The sequence below is a fragment of the Falco rusticolus genome, chromosome 2 (genome assembly GCF_015220075.1).
Source record: "Falco rusticolus isolate bFalRus1 chromosome 2, bFalRus1.pri, whole genome shotgun sequence".
In the NCBI taxonomy this organism is placed as follows: domain Eukaryota; kingdom Metazoa; phylum Chordata; class Aves; order Falconiformes; family Falconidae; genus Falco; species Falco rusticolus.
Window position 1 is genome coordinate 7,943,461 of NC_051188.1, and position 24,485 is coordinate 7,967,945.

Consider the following 24,485-nt stretch of genomic DNA (forward strand, 5'->3'; position numbering starts at 1 on the left):
AAAAAGTGCCTTTTCTTCACCATTTAATTAGTTGTGTAAAAACACTGTGCTATGTCAGTGATAATGCAAACAAGAAATGAAATTAAATCCTTTATGCTTCCTCCTCAGAGAAGGGGTGTTGTTTTCCTTACCTTTGCAATTCAACAAGACATTCCAAGTGTTCATGTAATCACCGTAGAAACACAAAATAAGGTAGCTTAAATAAATAAATGGCTAAATAAAACAGATTATTCTGCTAGCCTCTATTTGAATGACCTACATAGGAATCATGCTCAAGCATTCCAACAGAAGACAACTGGACTGTAATAAGTCTTTAAGTGGCACTGTTCAGAATTGAACCAATTTGTGCTAATATGGGCTATTCAGATACTTTAAAGGGACTATAACTCTTCCAATTTTAGAAGAGTTCGATCTATCCAAACTATAAATCTTTCATTTAGATTATGATTCAGTATTTAATGAAGTAGATCATGCTCTACTTTGAGTTAATGAATGCAAAGGCAATTACTATAATTACTGTGAACTATAGTTTAATCTTTTTCTCCATTTCAGTTCAGTTTTGTCTGTAGTTTTAAACTATAATCTTCCATTGCAGCACTTCTCTTTGTAAGCTTTCTAACTGCTTTTTGCCACAGCATGCAGAAGAGACAGACATCTGTATAAGCTGGAGGCTCTTCTTATTTCCATTATGTCAAATTCATTTTGGAGTTAGGCATTTAGAAATTGTGCAGTCAAGTTCATTCTGGGCCAAGGCATCAGGATTGTGCAGTCAAGCTCAGAACATCAGTGCAACTTTTCTTATTGTGTAACACTTCTTAAAGGAAGCCAGCTCATCTAATGGGGGGCAGTGAGGGGGTGTGGAAGCAACAAAACACTTTTGATAGGTACCAAACTTTCCTGCACACACTTGCAACTTCGTCTGGGTTTTTACTGATTATTCTTAACATAAACTATGTTAAATGAATTGAAAGCAGTAACTGAAATCAGATTTAGCAATTTGCAATGAGATCATGTCAGGGAAAAATATCACCATGCACAATTGTTACAATTAAGACATTGTTTTGGAGGAAGAGGCAGGACAGAGTATTATTTGTTTTAGTCTTGCAGAAGCTTGTTCATTTTGCCCTGAAGGTAAGAATTTGATTATCATGTGTAAATTAATGGTGTCTTTCAACAAGATTTAATGTTGCTACATGAAAATGCTGTTTTTCAACTAGAAGGTTTGGGACTTGATTATATTTGCTTTTAAATATTGGGAAATAATATCCAGAAATCAAGTTAGCATCCTCTCTTCTTGTTCTTTAGAAAGTCACACTAGGTTATAAACTCTTTCTAAATATAACAGCGGTTATTCTGCAGTGAGATTCTGTCAGGTACTGGTGAGCAAAATAGCATACGAACAGACTTCTAGCTACCTATTTGGCAATGACTGATTTCATTCTGAAGATGCAGCTGTGTATCTTCAAGAAGGAGATCACTATTTTGGCAACCTAGTGTAGTCAGTGTAGTCAGGTCGTTTACTTGTTCAACATTACTTAAGCTGTTTTGTCTAGCTTGTTTATCATCTTCATAAAAAATCCAGAAGATAGGATTGATCTCTGACATTTCTTTTCTTTGCTTTTTTAATTTGAGCCACTCAGGCCTGTAAGTACTCCTCAAGTGTCCATCCCCGCCTATATCCTAGCAGAATAGTGAACTTAATTTCAGATAAATTCACTCACTATAATGTGTTGTGTTTGCACCTTAGGCAATCGTTTCTTCCAGAATGAGCATGCAAAGGGCAGAAAGAAGTCAACTGCCATTTCAGTGGCTTCGTGTTGCTTTGTGGAAAAGTGAAAAATGTTTGTGTAACTTAACTTTGGTGGAATTCCTGTCTTATATTTATGTTTTTGATGCATTATTAGGATTTCAGTTATTAGATCACAAATAGATAGATTGTCTGTCAGAGTAAACTTGTGGTTTCTTTATCCTTTCATACATCCTCTTCTTTTATTTATAGATTTTTATGAATTGTTACTGGTTTTTAAAGCTTCATGTTCTGTTAACACAGCTCTTACAGACCACCACAATGTTTTGCTATATTGCTTAAGAGAGGCTTGTATTCACCTGAAGTCTACAGTCTTCAAGCTTAAGCCTAAACCAAAATACTGAGGGTTTTTTTCCCCCGCCTCGGACATTCCAATAATGACCAGGTGGCATCATCCATATCCATCTCCCCAGCTCAGGAACTCAGGAATGTTCCTTTAAGCTTTTCTTCAGTTCATCTTATTGCTTCTTTCTCAGGACTCTCTCAAGGACTCCAGTTATGAAAGGGATAAACACATAGATAACAGTCCAGTTCTCTATTAAATTAAAGGTGACTTGGCTTCAAAATTGTCTTCTTCAGAGACACTGAATCAAGGCTGAGGTTTCCTTTATGGCATGGTACAGGCACTGTGCTGCCTAAACTTAAAAATTCTGCTCAGACTTCCACAGTACCAAAGCTGTGACTGCAGTGCTGAGTTAATGAGTAATTGCAGTGTTGGTACAACTATGCTCATGGCATTGCAGCATCAAGTCTCATAATACCATAGTTGAGTAAAGGTAGGGCGAAACAAGTCTTTCTTCCACAGCAGTAGCCTAAATTGTGCTCCTTTCAGGAAGCTTGTACTCTCCGCAGATGTTGCAAAATAAGTCCTAATTGCTATCATATTCTACTTTAGGTATGTTCAGTTTTGTGAATTAACGTAGATTAGATTTTATGGCCTTGAAAGTTCTCCTTTGTTATTTTAGAATGTACTTAATTATTGCCTTCTAAGATACTACATTCCTAGACTGAATTTCAGCAAGTTTTTTTTCTAGGTGTCTATATTAGTCTTGCCATCCACCAAATTTGAGGTTTATGGTACACAACCTTGATGAAAGCGTATAAACCTTTGGCTCATTTTTCTGGAAAGCTTCTATCAGCCATTTTTACAACCATCCTTTTCAAACAGGAAAACAGGATAACTGAGAACTCTTGTGTTAGACAAATTATGAAGTTCATTATCTGAGCCCTATGCTCAGAATTTCTTTTCAGGAGCATTAGAGCATTACTTCTAAATAAAGATACTCACTTCCCTTTACACAATCTAGACAGAAATTTTAAAAACAACACAAACTTTGTGCAGTTCAGATGACAGAAATATTGTATCGTTATCAGAGCGCATCTATCAGCATATAACGCTTTGAAATATATGAGCGAAAGATGCTAATATATGGCAGTACCAAAACACTGAATTATTGTCACAGCTTAGCTTCAGATTGTCTGTATGATTGTAACAGCATGGGGATCCATACATACCTATTCTCATAAAGCATGTTAAATAGCTAAATGTGTTCCCAAATATATCATATTCTCTAAAATTATCTAAAGATGAGCCAGTTTCTAGATTTAATTGATCTAAATAAATGTATTCATAACAGTCTCAATAGCTGTTATTTGTAAAGTTATATGGAATTGAATTTATTTTTGTAAACCTTAAAAGCTACTAATATTTAAATAAAATAAAATTCTTGTTTTCAGTATGTGCTTAGCCATCTTGTGATAGTACTTGATAAAAATAAACACAAATGGTTGCTATGGCTGAGAATTTGGGGCTTGTGTTTGGGCTGTTTGCCTGTGAAATCTATGGCATTGTTCTCTTTCTTCCCCCTGCCCTTTATTTCCTTTCTTTTTTCTTTTCTTTTCCTGAGCAATCAGAAATGGATTTCTGTCCTGCTGAGGTTGTTCACATTTTGAAAGTTTCCTGTTCCTCACTGAAACATTATGAACTGGAAAAGTGTAGAGGTGAAGAGGAAAGACAGATAAATTATAAAGAAATAAGAAATCTCTCACACTTCAGTATAGCCGGACAGTAACACTCCCACTGGAAAGCAACGTCCAAGTTGCTGGAGCTGTTAATAATTCTATATATGAATTCTGTCTCTTCCTTGGAATGCTGCTGACAAAGCATGTAACATCACAAATACAAATCAAAAGGGTTCTGAAACTTCCCCTGAGTTTTAAGGGTGGATTCCCTACTTTGTTCTACTCTGCTGTAGATCCACTGCTTAGGCAGCAAAAAAAATATAAAGAGGAAAGGTCTGTGGATGTCAAACAGGCAGAGGTGATGAAGCTGTATCAGATAGCAACTCCATTGCTGTCATGTGCAAGACACAGGGTTTTTTCTAGGCAATAGGAGGAGGGGCTGCATGAAAAGAAAGCAACAGGTGGGGTTTCTGCTCTGGAAGTTGTCCAGCCAGCGGTTTTCATTAGAGATGCTCTATGTATCTCCAGGTTTCCGTGATGCTATAGACTGGCCTCGTGGAGATTGGCTGAAGGAGCAGTTTCCTTGCTTGCAATATTCTACACTGACCTTCAAGCACCAGAAAACAATTTATCTTTTGAATCTTATATGTTAAATGATAGTGATTGATGAAGAGATGACCAAAAATGTAAATTCACTAGAACAGGAAACCCCAAAAAGTAGTGGCCAGAGAATAGGCATGGATGAGCATAGGCAAACTACGGTGTGCACATCCTCATGGCCAGTCAGAGGTAACATCCTCAGCCTTTTTGGTTTTTGTGCTTTCACTTTTGCTGCTGGGCAACCTGACCTTTACATTCATCAGATATTTTAAAAGAACACACTTCTGTCTTTCTATCTAATGTTAAACTACTCAGATCTGTTGTTGTTTGCATTCCTTCTGTAGGTGAATGGTATTGATCTTCGCGGTGCTACCCATGAGCAGGCTGCAGCTGCGCTAAAAGGAGCAGGGCAGACGGTAACAATCATAGCACAATACCAGCCGGAGGGTAAGCAAAATAATAAACTTAAAGACATATGGTAAAAGATAAGTACTTTAAAGCCACCCATTTAATAGGATGAGGCTGCTGTAGATAGTGCTTTTCCCAGCTATCATCAGAAGTCATCTGGAATGAAAATTTGAGTGGCAATTCTATCCCAAGAAAATGGCTGTATTTCTGTTACAGACTGTGCTTTTAGAAATATTTTATGCATCTGTAAGAACTATCCTTAAATGGGCATATAATAAGGCAGTAATCAACACTTAGTTAATCATATTATTTTCATTATTGCTCATTTTACATTCTTTTCTATTCTCCTACTGGACACAGATAGTGCAAAAGATAAGAATAAACAGAAACACTAGGTGGATCTGAAGTTGGTTCGGACAGTCAGATCAAAATTAAACAAAGATAAATGCTTCCTGCCAAATGCATAGGGTTTCCCATTAGTGCTTTTGGATGGTGTCCTTGTAACTCCAGGGCAATTAGACTATATTACAAGTACTCTACTGGAGAAAATGACAGCTTTATAAATAAAAGCATCAACAGGAAATTCAGAAAAATACAAGATATTTAAGGTGGAATGTAATCCCATCCAGCTTTTGGTGTCTAATATTTAGCTTTCTGGAATTTAAGCTAGTTTCAATGGGAAGAGGCAGGCACTGATTGACTTTAAGAGTCCAGGGTTAAGTGGCAGAACTTCTCATTGTCTGTGAGCTATGACCCAAATGACTACCTGAGGCTCTCAAGGAATTCATGAAAGGAAAATTACGTTCTGATAGGAAAGGTAACCTTCCTCCACAGTAGTTGTTACCGTGAAACTTCCCAGGTGAGCTCAGCGACTGCAGGTGTCTATGAAGACTTGCTGGCACCGTTTTATCAGTTTTCAGTAACTGTTTCTAGCTATGACCTGCCAACACAAGTTGTTGATTCTGCCTGATTGTGCCCAGCCTAGCACACACGTAGGTCTCAGGTGAAAGAAAACAGCTCTAATAACAGGTTCAGCTGGTCAGTTTTTCCAGAGACGCAGCAGGGATGAATTAGTACTGCCAGAATTTATCACACATGGTACCTTCTTTCATTTCTCTGGATCCTGATGCTAGCACACAAAGAGAAAAACAGCTGGTATTTTAGTTAAACTTGAAATTGTTCTTCAGATCTGTTATGCATCCATTTCTTGGTTTGTCTGCACTGAAGTCACCAAACAGAATAAATTAAGCTGTACTAAGAAATGGGCAGATGAGAGCAAATGAAATTGCAAGTGTCTAGTTAAATCAATGGAACATTAATATAAACATTCAAAAGTAATAATCAAAGTTATTTCAAAGGAAAAGTATTGAAATGCAACTCCATTACAGATAGCTATCTGCAGTGGACTCTGAAGAAAACTATATTCGCATTAGTTCCAGCAGTCCTGTTTGCTGTCTGGCGATTTTATACTGCAATTTTCACCATGGTGTCTGAGCACTTGTAGCGATCACTGGCATTTCACAGTCATCCTATGCCATTGTTAATACACAAAAAATACATCGCTTGATGGATTTTTCCTGTTATAGTTGAACTTTCAGTTGACAGACTTTCCCCCTACATTTTGCCAGCTCTGTACTCTGTCAAATTCGTTTGGTGAACATGCAAATCAAATGATGCTGATGAAATCTATCACGGAATATATTGCATATTTATTCCATTTTTCCTGTAACACTGCTCCATTCACTGAAAACCCTGTTGAGGGCAGACTAGTCACAGCTGCGTGACTTGTCGGTGAAGCACAGCCAGATTCCTGTTCACCCAAAGGGTTCAAAACATACTGAGAAGAGCGGAGCTGGTGAAGAACAGGGTCTGAAAGTTAGACCTTTTTTAGGAAATGATTGAATCATTTAGAGCAGTGAGAGCATTTAGTAACTGTCCAGCCTGTGCTGTCTTACTGCTGAAGTATTTCATTTTAGTCTGAAATGCTGGTTGCTGCAAACTGCATAAATACAGATGTGAAATGAAGTATTTCTTTGTTAAAAAATTTCCCAGCAACAAAGAAAGAGTGAAACAGTTTTAAAACAGTTATTTAAATAACCTTCACAGAGAATTATTTAAGGATTTACAGGTCACACAGAAAGACAAACACACTGTATCAGCATAAACATTTATTTTATTTCCTGCAGAATCCTTTTTGTCCTTTCTCTATAATTTATACCTTATTTACCTTTTAATTATTTATTTAAGTTTATATTATATATAACAGAAACACTTGTTTCCCATCTATTGGAATGTAGTCATAAGATACCATCTTAAAACCGTACGTGTGTGCTTCCCTCAAGGGGTCCTCACTTCAAAATGCTTCCAGAACTAGTAAAGTACATAAGCAGAGGTATGTAGCTGAATTTTTCCATTTTCATACCGGAAGCTCTGAGTTGTTGTTACTACAACTTCAGGTTTTTGGGGGGAAGATCCAAGAACAGCCACTGCAAAGGTTAACCAGTAACTTTTCAAAAATCTTTTCCAGATTATTAAGCCTTTAGATGTTGTTGCGAAGAAAAACATTCGATTAAACTTTTAGCTATTGGTATTTCAGGTATTAAGGGATAATGATGTAAGTACTAGTCAATACTATAAGCCAGCTGATGATTAGCAATTAAAATTATTAGTAGAAAAACCTTATGTTCCAATAATTTAGATTGCGCTGTAAAGAAAAAACTTACAACACACTTATCTTGGCAATGTCTCAAAAATTAAATAATATACATTACTGTGGGAAGAACATGAGGTGAATACTACAGAAACAGCTTTCAAATTGAAACTTTCCCTTTCCTTGTTTCAAACAGTCAGAAGTTCGTCTAAGCCTTGTATGAACTCTGCTCATGTTTATGTGTACACACTTGGCAGCAAATCTCATGAGAATGGCAACTCCTGCAAAAAAAATCTAGTGCTTGCTATCAATTTGAATAGCTTTTCTTCATAATATTATGGCACTTTGTTTTCTCATCCTGTCTGGAGTAACCAAATGCAGAGACTAGCTCAGATAAAACAGAATAGCATCACAAATTGTTTTGAATGCTGTCAGACTTGTGGTTGGTGATGGTGCTTATCTGAACCACACTGCCTGTCCCTTAGATGAAAGTGGTCTTGGAAATGGAAAATTCTGTAAAGGAGCACAGATACAGTGAACAAAGGGATAATGGAAGATACAAATAGTGATTTCTTGAGAGGGAGGTGAATGGAAATGCAGGGGATAGCACGAGGAATGGAGAAGAGCTCCTCAGCTCTTCTCCTCCTCAGTCCCCGTTTTCCTCGTGTACATTCACCATCTTTATTTCCTTCATCTCTCTGAGAACTAAAAGAGAAAGAAGAGGTATGAAAATCGAAACAAGAAATGCAAATTCTGTGAACAAAAATACATAAAGATTAGTAGGAGCAAGAGGAAAACAGATCACAGAGTTTAAAAAAATCAGAGCTCGACAGTGAGAGGGTATGTTTGTACCCTTAGGAACAGCAGCCATCCCTCTGGGCTGTTAGAGTCATTCCTGACTTTTATTCTAAAACCTGAAAATAAGCTGTGTACTCTGTATTATCTATGCATGTATTCTGTAAATAGAGCTCAAGTAAGATTAAGCATCATGATCTCTAACAATCATTGTGGATGTAGTTCATATGGAGGTTTATGCACATATTCCAAGTACACTAGCCATCCCACAGGCTTCAGAAAGATGGCTTTTTGTGTTCATGTGCAGCTCACGTCTTCTGCACATGGCTGAAATGAAATTAAAGGGAATTTAAGGACCAAAGCCTACTTAGAACAACCTTAGAAGAGGAACTGGTTGCTTATATTTAGCTTTGCTTTCCAATTTTTAATACTCTTGGAAACATTTTAACTCTCCCCATAGCTTAGCAGCTCTCAGATCTCTTTTAAAACATTGCTAAAATATGGAGCTAGTGAGGGGGCCCTTCTCTTCTGCAAAATAAAAACCTGGGTCTGGGAAATAATCTTGGGGTGGAAGACTGTGTTTCTATTAAAAATTTAATTAGAAAATAAAATGGGAATATATACCACATAGGGAAACACTTTTTACACTTCCAGGTTTTTATGCTGGACATATTTTGATTTTAATAACAGTTGGAAATTAAAGCCCAGTGTGGAAGGAGTTAAGAAAAAAAAAAACATTTTGTCAGTGAAACTGAAATATACGTTCAAAGGAAAGTGAACTTTGGTTGAAACAGTGACAATTTGTCCTGAAAGGCACAGCTTGGGAGCAGGGGTAGACAGAATACTGGGCTCCTAATGAAGCTGCTGCAAAACTTTATTGCACATTTTAGTCCCAAATGCTCATGTCCCTTCCCCCTGGAGCAGCGTGGAAGGGTAGAACATAGCCCTAAGACTTTTACAAAACATTCGGTGTCAGTGGTCTGCAAACTGCCTTGTGCTGCATTGCAGTGCCTCTGCAGCTATTCCCTCACAACAGCACCTACAAAACTGTTATACCACCCAGAAGTTTCATGTGCTTTAAATCTTTCAAGCCGGTCAATTAAATTGCTTTCTTACCAGCTTGCATATAGGGAAAACATTCATTGATTAGAGATTGATTAGACCGGCTGATGAGGAGGAGGTCAAAAAGTTGTTAACAGCGAGAGAATTTCTGCTTGATCACCTTTTGAGAATTAGCTGCTTGCTCGGAGCCTCGGTGCCTACTGTGCGGTGAGTAGCTGAGTTGCAGTTGGAGAAAGAGCATCAGGCAGAGAGGTGCTGTGGTGGGCAGTGTCTTTGCAGACATGAGCTAAGGAAATTATCAGAGGGCTGCACCTCCAGTTACAAGCATCTCATGGCAGCTGTGGTACTGAATTCACTTGTTCATTCTTTTGCTCCTGGGTCTGGGAGGCTGGCATCATGCACAGTGACAGACCGAACTTCCATAAGCAGCATCCACTTTTATGGAAGTACTCTTTGTCTTACACGTTTGCCTGACCTACTAATGCACGAGATCTGCTTTTTTTAAAAGTATCAGAGCAAAAATCTAGGGATTACTTTCTCGGGTCTGTCCCTGAACAGTCATGGATACTTTTTAGCTCTTTTCCCCCATCTCATTCCCTGTACAAACTCTTGTCTCTTGTTTTGGTACAACAGTCACATATATTCCTGAGATGTTTAACCTATCCAGATGCTGTGGGAATAAAGTAGATGCAAAATATATGGGAAAAATAAGTAATTGTATTTGTTCATTTTTGTTGAGGTCACTTCTATACTTTGAAATGTGAATACTCATCTTAAAGGCTGCTTTTCCCAGCTGTTGAAAATCAATGTAGCTTAATTACTTGGATAAAGTTGCATTGCAGCAGGTGGCTTTCATCTGGAAGCCACTGTATCCAATTGCCAAAGAATGCAAGATATTAAGGTTGCATTTCATGCGTGTGTATTAAAGCATATAAAATAATCTTGGAATGGCCAAGCTGGATCAAAGTGGACCAAAATGGACCAAAGGCCCATTTGCTGAGGATCCTGTTTCCAACAGTGGTCAACAGCTTAGGGAAAAAAGAAAGAACACAACAAGCACTGAATATGTCCTACTGACCAGAGGGGGTTGAAAAATCCTCTCCTTGTCCTCAACTGGAAGATATCACCACTGTGAAGATTAATAAAAGCTAAAAACAGTTTAGAGGTATGTTTCATAGATTGTCCTGCTGAAGTTTAGTGAGTGAGTTGTACTGAGAAATTTGCTGCATTTTTTAAAGTTAGGAAAAGTGAGAAGGAAGGAGTAATATAAATGAGAAACCTTGATATTACGGCAGTATTATGGTAGTATCTTTTGTTTTCCTATATTAGAGTATTTTTTTTTTAACTTACCACCACCAGATAAGATGTGTTGTTCCAAAACCAGAGAAGTTTTTATTTCAGATCCTAATTTATTGATAGTAGTTTATAATGCACCAAAATTCTCCTGTGTAGGAGACAAGGACTGCAGTCTCATTCAGATAGCAAAAACAAAGGCTAATTTTTCTTTTCTTTTTTTACCTTTTTTTTACAGTGGCATCTCCAACTCTACTGTTTCCTTATTTGCTGATAAAGTTTTTTTAATAAGTTACAGAAAAGTAAATTGTTTTCTCTAGCTGATTCAATGTCAGGCCTATGCCTCCCCTGCTTGTCCATGAAGTGCTCATTGAGGAGGGGTTAGCCAGACTGCAGATGATGCTGTCAAAATTAGTCCTCTGGCTTCTAATAACATGTTTTGCTTCAGTGGAAGTGCAGAAGTTCACCAAGCAGCAAATTGCTTCTTTGTTGCACAGATTTCTGTATAAATTAAGGTGTTTAACAGCACTGTGTGGCTGCAATACACAACTTCATGTAAGGCACTAAATCATGCCGAATGATATTTGTGTGCGCAAAGCTAAAACTCTGGCACTTAAATTAATCCTTCAGTGCTCCAGGTTATGGCAGCAGTTAATGTACATGGTTATATGTTGAGGCTGGTATTTGTTGTTTTTCTTTCTTTTGATCTAGTAAATGTGACTTTAGTACCCTTAGGACAAGTGCAGCAGTTGCCAAGGCAGTACCCCACTTGTCCGCTCATGTAAGATCCTTACCTTCAGTAGCGCTTTTGAGCTTCTGCTTACTGCATACTATTTAGAATATACTGCTTTTATTTTTACATTGTTGGAGCAAAGTCTTCAACTTTATAGTTTCATTGCAAACTTCACACTAGATTTACTTCAAGTAAAAAAAAAAAAAAAAACCAGCCAAAAAAAGCAAAAGCCAAATCCGTATTTTCATTGTAAAAATCTCCTGATCTCCTGTCAAATTATTTTCTCTTATCACATTTCCTTTCTGTTTGCCTGAGCTGTCCTCAGCATGGCTTCCACTCTACTGCAAATTAGTTCTGGTCCCTAAGTGACTCTGCCTGTGTACATGGGCACTGCCCCAGCATGGACAGGTATTTCTGGGGCTCTTGAGGTGCCACAGTGGAAGAAGCACCAGAGATTACAAATGTTCTTTTAAAGTCAAACCTTCATAGGGTTCTCCTAAGTCACAAAAGGTTATATTTTAATTCCACTGTTAAATGTAAAGATCACGTTCCCAGTTGAGTTACTTAGTGTAATTCATCCAGCACTGAATATTTTATAAAAAGCAGATTTTTTTTCCTTATCTAAAATAGCCAGCAAACCTCATGCATGAAACAAGTTATGGCTTTGATAGATTTTCTTAATTTTTTTTTTTTACAGATTAGTTTTTGTTTCATGTAGTCATCCTAGTCTGTTAGACTATTTGCTGTTTCCTTACAGACTCTTGAGCTTTCTCAGTTCCCATTTTCATAAATGTTTCAGTTTAAGTACTTATTTTGTCATTCAGTATATTTAAGCTCTTGTTTCTATCAACAGACTTTAAACTTTCTTAAGTGGTGTATTCTTCCATAAAGTTGTCAGTGTCAACTGTAGGAAATTGTGCAGGAAAATAATTTTCTTTTAAAACTGTCTTGTCTTCTTTTCATTTTAAACATGGTAACATGAAGTTATGTGTTGGGGTTTTTCTGCAATTTTTTCTTTGACCTTCAGTTATAGTGCAGGTCCTGTTTAGTATTTTTGTTGTTCGTATACTGCCTTCTCTGCTTAATTATATTTACATATACAAAGGAAAAGGTCTATCTGTTAAATCCTCCTGCTGAAGCTTATTAATTGTGTTTCTTTGGCAATTTATTAATTACAGTTTAGTAATTTCCTCTTTTTACTGTTTTGTTAAGGTAATCATGCATAAGTCTCATTGGGAATACAAACAGAGAGTTGATTTTCTTTTGCAACAGCTGTTACATTTGCAGCTGCTAATTTAACTATTAAGTATGGGCTACAAATTCTTCCCCCTTTTCTAAAATAAGTTTCACTTGTGGCTTTGCCCTTCCATGACAGCTTTTTCAGAAAACAAGACCTTCTAACAACGGAAAAGACATGTATGGATTCGTGTACTATTCCTTTAGTAGTGCTGTAATAGGAAAAAACAGTTTTGCAAGTGCACTAATACCACAGGAATAGTTTCTCCTTTTAATTAATACCTTGGGTTTATATCTTTGGCAATAGAGGAACATTCACAACCATGTGTTTGAGTCTCACCGTAGCAGAAGGAATGGGGAGCTGCAGTTGGGAGTGTGCTGCTGAGTTAGCAGGGAGCAGCCCAAGGATAATTTGCTTTAGAACAGAGGAAAATCTTGACATTATCTCTGAAACCATTTCAGTGTTTCTTTCTTCTCTCTCTCTCTTCCTTTTCTCAATTTCTAATTGTGCTTACATCTGGAAAAAAAATGCATTACATGCTAAGACCTGTTGTGTTTACTTTTCTTTTTACATTTTAAGCAATAAATTTTACCAAAAATTCTACTATTTTAATTCTTTCATGCTGATATCATTTCATACATCATATGATTCCAGAAGCTCATATATATTTCCAACGATTTACTTTCAAAGGTGCTTGCTTTTGTTTCTTATTGATTTTTGTACTTTGCAAAGATACAGTTTGTTTCTATGTTGCGTTGCTTTTTAGTTACCTTCAGTATCAGGGTTTTTCTTCCTTCTTACAGTCAGTATATGTTTGTTCTATTTTGTTGCTACTGTTTTTCCTAGTCTTCATGATAACTTACACAACTTCAAATTTAGAGGCTCTTATGGTACTGTGAAACTGGTCCTGTGTGATTGAGTCTATCAAAGGTACTGAGGACTTTTCAGAAAAATATTTTTTAATCCAAACAGTTTAACATGTTTTATTTTAATGGAGTTCAGAAGCTCACTAGAAACCTGGCTTTCTCTGCCTTCAGGTGAATTACTTTATATAGAGACACAATTAAAAATACAGAGCAGTTCATGAACTGGATGAAATTGCACAATACATTCAATATTACTGACACTCATGTGCTTAAACTAATACTAAAATATAAGTCCTGTGCAATCCCTGTGTGTTCAGCTTATGTCCCCAGAGAATATGAATACTAAAGATTTAAGCTTTATCTGCAGTAGTTCATGTGAAAATACTGAGCAAGCAAAATGTTTTGGTTTGAAATTAAAAGTATATTCTCCTGGGGTTTCCTAGGGAACTGCTGTTGAAGCTGTTAAAAAGAAAAAAAAAAAATAAAAAAAAGAAAAGGAAAACAAAAAAAGAAGTATGGCTTTCAAATCCCTCCTGTAAAGTCAAGGTGCATTTGCTTCAGTGTTTAGTTAGAAAGAGACAAATTGAAGAGTGAAGTTCTGGTGTCATTTGCTCTGCTTGCAAAATATCAACAAAAGCAAAAGAGCAACTATAAGAGAGGCTCAAGATCCATAATGTGAAGGAATAAAAGTTTCCCAAAGGATGTGGGGAATATAGCCTGCTTCTGGAGATGTCACACTGAGGAAAGACAGCAAGCCTGACATAAAGTGACAGCTGTTACAGTAGCATTGCTAAATATCACAGGAGGCGACGGCATATGGGGGATTTTCTTGGCCCGGTGCTGTGGCTGCTGTCAGCACAGAATTCACAGAGAGGTCAATGCAAGTGTTAGGGACAGCCTTTCCCAATTCATATTTTTAAAGTTTATAGTTCTTGACATGTAGAGGGATTTTCTTTCAATTTTATTACAGAGCTAGGCAAATACAAACTAAGAAAATTTTTGGTGGTTTGTTTTTTTTTTGTTTTGTTTTGTTTTTTTACTCTGAAGGAGGCTCTTGCCTAAGCTGGTTGCCCAGGGTCTCTCAGTGGGGAGACATAAGCCTCGCTGAGCTCGTTCAGCCTTTTTCTGGATGAGATGCAACTCTTCTCACTGGCTATAGAGGGGACTTCAGTGGCTAACGGAGGCTGGATGGGCAAAGCTAAGGCCAGGTGAATTAGCCTCTTCTGGTGTCCCTGGGACATTGCTACTAGGAAAGTGCTGAGCAGGTAGGTGGAGTTGCTTTCCCCAGCTCCCCAGGTGAACTCCTAACGAAGCCAGAAATAAATTCTTTGAGCCCTATGCCTTTAGTTAGACACCTTCTCTCAGAAATAATTCCTGAAGCAAGTTAGTACAATGATTGTTATGATGGAGGGAGGAAAAAGTGGGAAAAATCTCAGACAACATAAAGTTGTGATTCCAGTAGAAAACCAACAAAATTAAGAGATTCAAGGGAAGATAGGAGGTTTCAAGATTATTTACTTGTAACTTGAATTTTAGGTAAATTGATTGGTTGGTTTGAATTTATTACCTATAGGTAAGAATGATGGCAGCTCCTAAGAAATAATAATAAGCATGCACTATTTAAACAGAGAGGGACAAAGAGGTAAAGGGCAGATCTATTCTCAGGTGTTCCTGAGCACTGCACTTCATGCACAACTTTTTAAAGGACTTCACTTACAACCGTGAATAGTTACCCTATTCGTTTTTTTGACGGGCTTGTTTGTTTGTTTGTTTTTTAATACCCTATGTTGCTTTGTATCCCTTCCTAACTCCGATCTCCACTGGTTGAGAGTGGCAACACAAGGGTAGTTTAGTGAAAGTATAAATACTGATTTGGGGTGTACTTAATGGGTAGGTGACCATGTCATTATGAAGAATAGGAATACTGTTGGGTAGACCTTTATGCACACTCTCACACACACACACATGTGCACACACACACACAGCCATTGGAAACTGGAATTTGGGATCCACAGGGCCAGATTTTAAGAGCCCCATGGGATGCCTGCAATAGATGTCTTCACAGCTGTCATATGCCACGCATTCTTAGACCCTAAGTGCGTGTGATGAAGTAAGTTATACAGTATCAGATCGCACACTAAGCTGTGCCTGAGATAAAACTATTTTTCAGTGAGTCAGTTCAATGCTTCTGAAAATCTTCACTACTGAGCTGCTTCTGCAATAAATTCCCTTTTTTCCATGATGTTGATCTACATCATTCTTTCTTACATTACTTTCTTTTTCGTGGGTCTTAACCTGGCAGTTGACAAGAGAAATCAGAATCAGATTTTGACTTCATTGTCAGTCTCAATACTTAACTACAGACTCATTGAAAATACCTAATTAACTCCAGAATCATTGAAAGAATGTCATATGTCATGTCAGCCTCAAAAAAAACCTTCTGCTTAATAGTAATTTTGAATACAAAAACATTTTACGTGACAGATGAGTGCACTGAAGATACATACTAGCTTTGATTTTATCCTCTCTCACCTATATGGGTTACCATATAATGGCTTCATTAGAGACTTAAGTGAAAGTTGAAGTAAATGGAATAATCCTTTAAAATTAATATTAACCATACTTCAGTGTGAAGAAGCCTTTAAAGATATAACACCATTTATCTAGAAAGTAAAAATTTCCATATATTTTAACCTGAGGATCCATCTTCTTTTAGAATCTCTAATATCTACTGAACATAAGTAATTTTTTCCCCTGCTTTCAGGGTTGAAGGTGGTTTCAAGGATATAGATTAGTATTTTCTAAGCCAGGTGCTCAAAGTTAAACTCTGAAATAGAAATATCCTGATCTTCTGCATTGGTGAATTATGTGAATGATCATTTCTCTTAAAGTTCAGTTTATTCATATTTTGTACCTTAAACATGGAAGTCTGGCATTAGTCACCTGTTCTGGAGAGTTTGTTATTAGACATCTTGAAGTACTTTCTAGTGACTTTCTAATTCCCTTTGCAGTTTGCAAGGGAAACGTGAGATTAACCCAAGTAATCATTACTAGTTTTAGCACATAACATATTGCATATTTGCTTTAAAATTGTTTACAGACAATAGCTCAGAATTACGCAGAAATGTCAAACTGATCAGCTGCTTTTCAAACCTTGCTACTCAGCATCTGAGGTTTTCTTCTGCGGTATAAAACTACACAATGTAGATCAGGGCAGGTCTTGCCTTGTGGATGGTAGGGTCCATCCCCACCAGGACTTTAAAAAACTTGCTAAAAACATTCTTTGTTGTTCTGTGGTAATAGTGACCTGTATCAAGTTTCCATGTATATGCACATCACAGAGCCCTCATGCATTTGCAGTGCCATGCCTGAGTCTCCCTTCCCTCTTGTGCCAAGCATGGACAGCCCATGGGGGAGCACGCACAGGGGTTGACAGACACTGGTTGCCAAGAACTGATTTTCTTCATTTGCTTTTGCACCACTCTGGGCACAATGGAAACAAAATGTATATGAAAATGGTTCTGCAAAGTCGCCCTCAGTAAGGATTTTGCTGGCTATGCCCTGACTTGCGGGACAGCCATGTGGCAATGGGGCCTGAGCATGAAACAGGGACGGAGGAGGGAGCTGCAAGAGCTCTGATACTCGAGTTTTCTGTGATTTCATTTGGGAAGTGAGCTGAAGGTTTGTTGTACAGCTGGGTTAAAGGTTTTTTTTGTGTGCATCTGTGTCCATATTTTTCAATATTGTTCTTTTAAACCTCTGTTGTTTTACACATATATGTGTGAGTTTGTGCAAAATTTTGTCTGGAGATCCCCACCACCTAGATCATTTAAGCAGGTTCTGATATAAATTATCAAAGCTAGGTCTGGGTAAGAGCGGTCTGCCTACATGGCCTGGAGGGTAACACACAGATAAGTACTCTAGCTTGTGTCCCAAGAGTAATGTAGCTGCATTACCTTTTCCTGCAAGTATATGTCCTGCATCTCTGCTAGATGCTCTGAATTTTGCACCTATCTTAGAAATTCAGCCTCTTTAGAAAGGAAGACAGCTCACTGTAAGGTAAGTATCTATTTTATGATGGGTTGCTAGTTATCCTTCCCAGCGGTTTGTAAACCTGTCTCAATATTTACCACTGAGAGAATTCACATTTTTATCATTCTCAGGTTGCAAAAATGTAAAAGTATGTTGTCTGTGGTTACAAAAAATCAGAAGCAAAGTGTAAGAAAGGGGTGATAGTGTTGGGAAAGAGAACACTGGAGTTCTGACAGTCAGCATGTACTGATCGTCTCTTTGACTTTGCATAACTGTCTTCTGATTATTTTGTTAACCAATGCAGCCACTCGTAAGGTTTGGAAAAGTATATTATGGATTAGCCAGGAATCGTGTTTTGAAAGTATAGAGAGCAATATAAGTGCTAGTTATTGTACAGAAAGTGTCAACGTTAGGAGTCAACCTGCATTGGAATAAAGAATTCATAAGTTAATGTCATTACAAACTTTATATATTTAGCATTGTTATCAAGTAACCCAAATAGAGGAGAAGTATCTGCAGCATGATGGAAACAAATGCTGTAAAGGGAAACACTGAGTATCTTGAGCATCTGCCTTATTCTGTCTTGTTTGTGAATTCACCATAAATAATTCAATTAAAAGAGATAAAATGACAACCGTTATGTCTTATAAGTGGCTGTATGAAATGAGTTTGAAGCACTGGGAATGAAGCATCATTGGTTCTGGGCTAACGGAACTGCAGTCTAGCCTGTGGATGGGGGCTGGGCTGGCCAGAGCCTGGGTTTCACCTCCAAGCTGTTTTCAAAGCAATTAGAAGTGTGATCGTCTGTTTTCTGTTTAAAACCTTTCATGATGGAAATCTATGGAGTTTTACTAAATGGACTTTTTCACAAATTCAGCTGGTTTCCATGGAAATTTTCCTCTGTCAAATGAAACATCGCGCTTGAAAATCACAGGAATTCAGAAAAAGTCCAAATTATTTCCATTTTAAAGTGCTTTTGTGCTATCTTATGATTTAGACAGTTTGGGTACCTCATCTCCACACTTTCTGCTCCTCGGTTTGTGGTCACTTCTCCCAGGGTATCCCCTGGACAGGAGCTCTTAAGGTGACTCACTTCTTGGCCTTGGGAGTAGAGTAAAAGTGTAGGAGTGCAACATAACTATTTTCCAAATAAGAATATTTTTGGTTGAGGGCCAAAAATATAACCATTGTAGGAGGAGTAAGGGAGAGAAACCAGTTCTGGTAAACTGGCACTTCTGAAAAAGAGGTACAGGTTACTGCCATCATGAAACAAGTTGACTTTGTGTTAAGTTTATGTTACTTTTTAAGTTGTATTTCATTTCCAGACGTCCTGCTTTTGGAAAGATCTTTCTGTGATGTTTCAAAATAAGCCCGTAGGTGTCTTAGAGAGGCATGGAAAAATCTGGGAGTGCGTAGAAAGTAAACGATATTACAAGTGTTAGGCTTGACCATAAAGTAAAAAAAAAAAAAGAAGTATTATTTAAAGATAATATAAACAAATTATATATGTATTTATATGTATATATATACTCCTTTATAAACAAAAGGAAATAGGGACAGTAGCTTTGTTGATGTTACTAAGTCCCTCTCAGAGTGAAAACTGCTGGTAGCGCCTTGCTGCCCTGGAAGTCGTGTAACATTCACTGCACTAGGGTGTTATGCTAGAAGCCCAGATTCAGATGGCTTAAAGCCAATGTGCTTGTCAATACACCAAATGATTATTATGTGTAATATTATCTCTTTGAAGATTCCAGGATGCTCAGTAGGAAAGGCTAGGCACAGGGAAGCTTTAGGCTGTCCAGACCTGGGTCCAAAAGCAGGAACAGAATGGTTGATACTTCTGTGTGAATAAAGGTCCAGATGTGATACTGTGCTGTCTGTTAAGATGGGTCTAATGGTAAGAGACTGATAACATCTGCCAGAAAAGTCAGGATTTACCACTGGTGTAATTACTCTGAGTCTTAGAATAGAGTTTTAACTTCTGTGAAGAAATTAGAGTATTGCAGTCACTTAGATAGATTCCCTGCGATATTCAATCAGGAATATCTGGTCTTCTACTTAGGGTAGATTTTGCCTTTGAAATCTCTCAATATATTTCTGGCTTAGCCTAGAGGGACTGAAAAACAGCACAGTGTTTCTCAGCTCCTCTTACCACATCCAAGGAAGGGTATGTTGTCCCCTTTAGCATTTCTAAATTTCCAAAACTATGAGGTGAGATGAGCAGTGCTACTGAGACCTTAACAGCAGCCATTGAGTTACAAGTGGTTCATAAAGTTGTCCTGGTATTTTTCCTTTTAAACATTAATTCTAACACACCTGAAAACAATGACTGCCAATTGCTGTTTACACTGCATTCTCTCCTAAGTCTCTTTACATTGTTTCTAAGTTTGAAAACTCAATGATATTTAAATTGCTTGCATCAGTATAGTAAATAAAATGACAATTACTGAGCAATCTGCTTTCTAACCCATTAGGTGACTTACGGCTGCATTAGGCAATGTATTAAAATTCTGTCTGTGAAATTAAAAATATAACGGCTGGAAAGCCAAATATGAGCTCAAAGGAAGCTATAAGCCTTCCAAATAATTAATGGCTAGCATCAAGAAAGTGGTGGATAGTGCTAAAAAATAAACAATTAGGAAAATTTATTCAGAAAGAAAATAGGATTTAGATTGTTTAATAGTCAAGATTTCAAACTCTACCTAGGAAAGAATGCAGTGTTCCATTTTTCTGTTCTTATTTCCAGGGAAAATAACAGCATAACCACTTGTAAAGTTAGCCCTAGTGAAACACTGACATGAACGACAAATTTTGCACTGGGCCACATAAACAAGGCGGGGTTAAAGCATGGAAAGAGCAGGCAGTGGGCTGGGGCTGCAGAAGGAAAGGGTTGCAAAACCCCTTTGCCTGTTTTGCCCCTGCCAGAGCCTTGGAAAGCCATGCAGGCTGCTGCCTCCAGCTTGGCAGGAGGGATCAGTGTCCCTTGTCTTGTTGGCAGGAGGGGCGAGCCTGGCTCTCTGGGGCTCCCCCTTTCCTCTCCATCCCAGCTCTGCACCTTCTCTTTACACCCCTCCTTCTCCTGGCAGAAGTGGCCTGGCCTTTCATCCCTGGGGCCAAAAAGATCTCTTTTTCCTGTGCATCAAAGGAGTCTTGAACTGGCTTTGTGTGTAAGACACTGATCTCCAGTCTTGCAATGTGATTATCAGAAAGAAGAGTTCTGTGAGGTGTTTTTTTTTCCAAGCCCAAAGAGGTGCTTTCTCATATTTTCCTTGTTTCCCCACAGATTTTCACTCTCAGTTCATGGTCTGTTGTGGCAATGCCAGCAGAAGAGGGCTTCTTGACCTCGAGGTTAAAGCATAAGATTGACAACCAGGCATCGTGGGTTCTTCTTAACTCTACCACTTACATTTGCATTGCTTGTCAAGGTTTTGTTTTGGGTTTTTTTTATTGCTTATTTCCTCTAGGTTCTTCTACTGTTGATGGTATTGCAGACCGCTTTGGTCCTTTATATGGTCTTGTTTGTAAAATGAGGTGTGACGTAGCAAGGGGTAATGGAGCATGATAATAAGAACGTTGTGAAATTTCATGAGAGCCCTGTTCAGCACTTCCCATTCACCAAAGCATCCCTGCTGAGTTCACTGGGTCTTGAAGCCAGGGGGAGTTTTAGTGAGTAATGTGCAAAAACAGGCTCTTTGACTATGGCTTAACCCTGAGATGCATTTTGTGACTTCAGTGGAAGCTGTGCATGTCCAACAATTGTCGTATCAAGTCCATTTTCATTTGTAAAGTACTTTGAAATCTGCTGGGGAAGCAGGCTATTACTCAAGCTTTAGTATGCACTGCTGTGAGTGAGCTGATTTTGTGTTTGGGCATAAGTAATGGTTGTGAGCGTCATGGTTAGCAATGTATTTTTGGGACAGGAATTTTGCATTAAGTATAAGACTAATTCATTATTTTAAGAGTTTTCATCACGTTCACGCATTCAGTTAATTGTGTGCAATTTTCAAAAATCCCTCTGTGACTTCAGGAAGATCTAGGAACCCTAAGTCTTCTTATTTGATGTGACTTGGGGTCCTAAGTCCTTTGGCTTACACGATAGTATAGTCCATGTGTTTTCCAGGCAAAAATGAATAAAGTCTGGAAACACAACTAAAGGTCCTATAGTGAGTTGAGTTTTAATGCCAAAAACTGGTAATTCATGTCATTTGTATATCAAGACTGCAATGTGTTACTTAAAGTGACATAACTTACTTTATAAACAGGTTTTTTGAGAATTCATAAGTAAACATACTTATAAAACAGTTTTATTAATAGGTCTCTTAAATTATTCAGTACTTGAAGTCAGATTTTTCTGAGTGCCTTCTTCAATAGAAGTTGCCATATAATATTTTCCTTCAAAGAATTCCGTGAAGAATTTTCCTCTTTAGAAACTGGAAACAATGTTTTCAGTAGGTCTGATGCCAAAGTCATGCTGCCTCCTTTTTCATACTGGCCATCCTATTTCACTGTTCTGAGGCAGCTGGTTTCACATTTCCAACTCTTAAACACCCTTGGGTTTCTTTTCACTATAACCAAATCTGTAAACTTCCTAGGTTTGTGATTCTTGCTTGGGGCTAAATATATATCCCTGTAATGTATTTTACCTTAAATTATTGATATGTATGTTGAATTGTAACTTTATCTTAATGCAGTTTTTGTCTGGGAATTATTATATAATGCTATTCAAGAAGTCCTAAATTGCCTTTTGTGTAAGAAATTTAGATATTAAATAGTGAGATGAATTTCTAGAGTATTCTTTGTATTCTTACTGACTGGGGAGATTTGCTGCTTCATGTCTGTGATAAAGGTTGCTGGGGTTTGTGTAGCTCTCATTTATGTGAGCTTTTTTTTTTTTTAATTTGGCTTGTAGCATGTGGACTCCCGTAGTCCCTAGAAGGCCCACTACAGACAGCAGTAAGGCACTGTAAAAACACAGGGTATGAAGAGCTGGATGTGTCTGACAGCTGACAAAAAGTACTAAATAGGTAGAGACTGCCAAGTATTCGAAGGAAGCAGCGAGGTAATATTGGCCAACACGGCAGGGTGGGAGCCCAACTTCTTCCGGTTTTCCTGCAGGTAGCACAGTTAAAGGATAAGGATTTGAAGAACAATGAAAATAGTGTGCAGGTGTTCCCAAATTGTTCCTTGTAAGAGTTAGGGGATCCCTGAAAGAAAGTATGAGGGATCTGTCTGAATGTGTGACAGGTCGGTATCAGACACCCAATGTCATGGGCCAGGTATAGGTAGGGAGGTCCTCCAGATACTCATAGACCCATAGAAAGTTTTGGGTTGCAAAAGATCTTTAAAGATCATCTAGTCCAACCCTCTCTGCCATGGGCCGGGACACCTTTCCCTAGATGAGGTTGCTCAAAAGATCCATCCAACACCTCCAGGGATGGGGCATCCACAACTTCTCTGGGCAACCTGTTCCAGTGTCTCACTACCCTCATCATAAGGAAAATTCTTCCTTACATCCAATCGAAATCTCCCCTCTTTCCATTTAAAGCCATTCCCCCTTGTCCTGTCACTGCCTGCCCTTGTAGAAAGCCCCTCTCCAGCGTCCTTGTCGGCCCCTTTAGGCACTGGCAGCTGCTATAAGGTCTACCCAGAGCCTTCTCTGCTCCAGGCTGAACAATCCCGCATGAAGTATGCAGAGATTTGTCTAGACCCTTAATTGTAATTATTATTAGTGTTGGGGCAGAGGTCTGGTGCACCAGGGAGAAGGAGCTGGAGCTGACCACCTGCACGCCGGTGCTGTCCTCATGTGATGGACTAGAGGGATGCGGGTGGTTTTGTTGAGGCCATAGGGCAGCAGAGGATTTCAAGGCTGCAGGAAAGTCATATGGTGAGAAATGTGACAAAATGTGACACGGTGAAAGTGTGTACGAAAAATATGACTGAGTAAACTTTTCCAAAACTTCACAATGACAGTCTTGCACAGTGCCCACGGGCACAGGAGAAGTGTTATGTGGCTAAATATGAAACACACAGGTGCACACGCATACCATGTAGCTCCTTCCCAGTTCTGATCCCGTCTCTCTGTCTGCTTTTTACTGGCTTTTTCCTCTAAACTCTTTGATCGTTCTTTTTATGCTGTGAATATATTGGATCTTTCAATCAGAATTGTAAAGGTTTTCATTGCAGCATAAAAACATTTTACAGTCATGGCTCATATCTGAATTTCATAACAACAGTGAAGAGAAAAAATTTAAAATGAGTCAACAAATGCGAATATGAGTTACGTTAACCTGATATAACCTTGTTCTAGTGTCACTGTTGGCATTAACTCCAACCTTAAATCTCATCACTGTAGAGAGCTGATGTACAGGTCACTTCTGCAAGCTGCAGTCTGGGGATATACCATGAGACTGCAAGGAACTCTTCATTCTGCTGTTGTGATTGATGGCTTGTCATGCTTGTGGTCACAGGAAGGTTCTTTAAAAGATGAATATAAAATTGCAATAAATAAATAAACAATATTAATATATAATATGCAATTATTGTTTAGGCTTTTAATAAGTGAAATTAAATCTATCTTTTCCTATTAAATAATCTAACATTATTTATACCTTCACATTAAATACATTCACACTTACTTCTCTACTGACTGCGAATTTTTAATGCACAGTAATCAATATAGAGTAAAGCTCAAAACTGATATTTTTACTTATCGTATTAAGCCTACAGCATTAACAATCAACAGGAGCCAGATAAGAGAATACAAAAGTATTGCTTCCCATATTTCAAAGTATTTGTATAAAAATTGTGTATAAAATCGCTTTATCTGTTATGTGTACTATATTAATCCAAATAATTAAAATGTAGCTTCTAACAATAGGATGGTAATGAAAAGCAAATGAAAAAAATGTGGTATGTTCATGAATACAAGAACAAGGAAAAAAAATAGAGATACAAATTATTTCGTTTAGGTCTTGTTTGAAAATAATGAAGTAAATGCTTTATTATGAATCCTTCAGTTGCACCAACAGGCCCCTTTTCCT

General features: G+C 37.9%; 1 protein-coding gene across 20 annotated transcripts in view; it reads left to right on the forward strand.

Annotated features, from left to right (window-relative positions):
• Positions 1 to 24,485, forward strand: part of DLG2 (discs large MAGUK scaffold protein 2) — a 1,049,324-nt gene that overhangs the window by 819,164 nt on the left and 205,675 nt on the right. For all 20 annotated transcript variants that reach the window (XM_037377334.1, XM_037377356.1, XM_037377333.1 and 17 more), the window contains one exon: positions 4,714 to 4,816. In XM_037377334.1, coding sequence (XP_037233231.1) covers positions 4,714 to 4,816 — 103 coding nt within the window. The remainder of the gene's footprint in view (positions 1 to 4,713; positions 4,817 to 24,485) is intronic.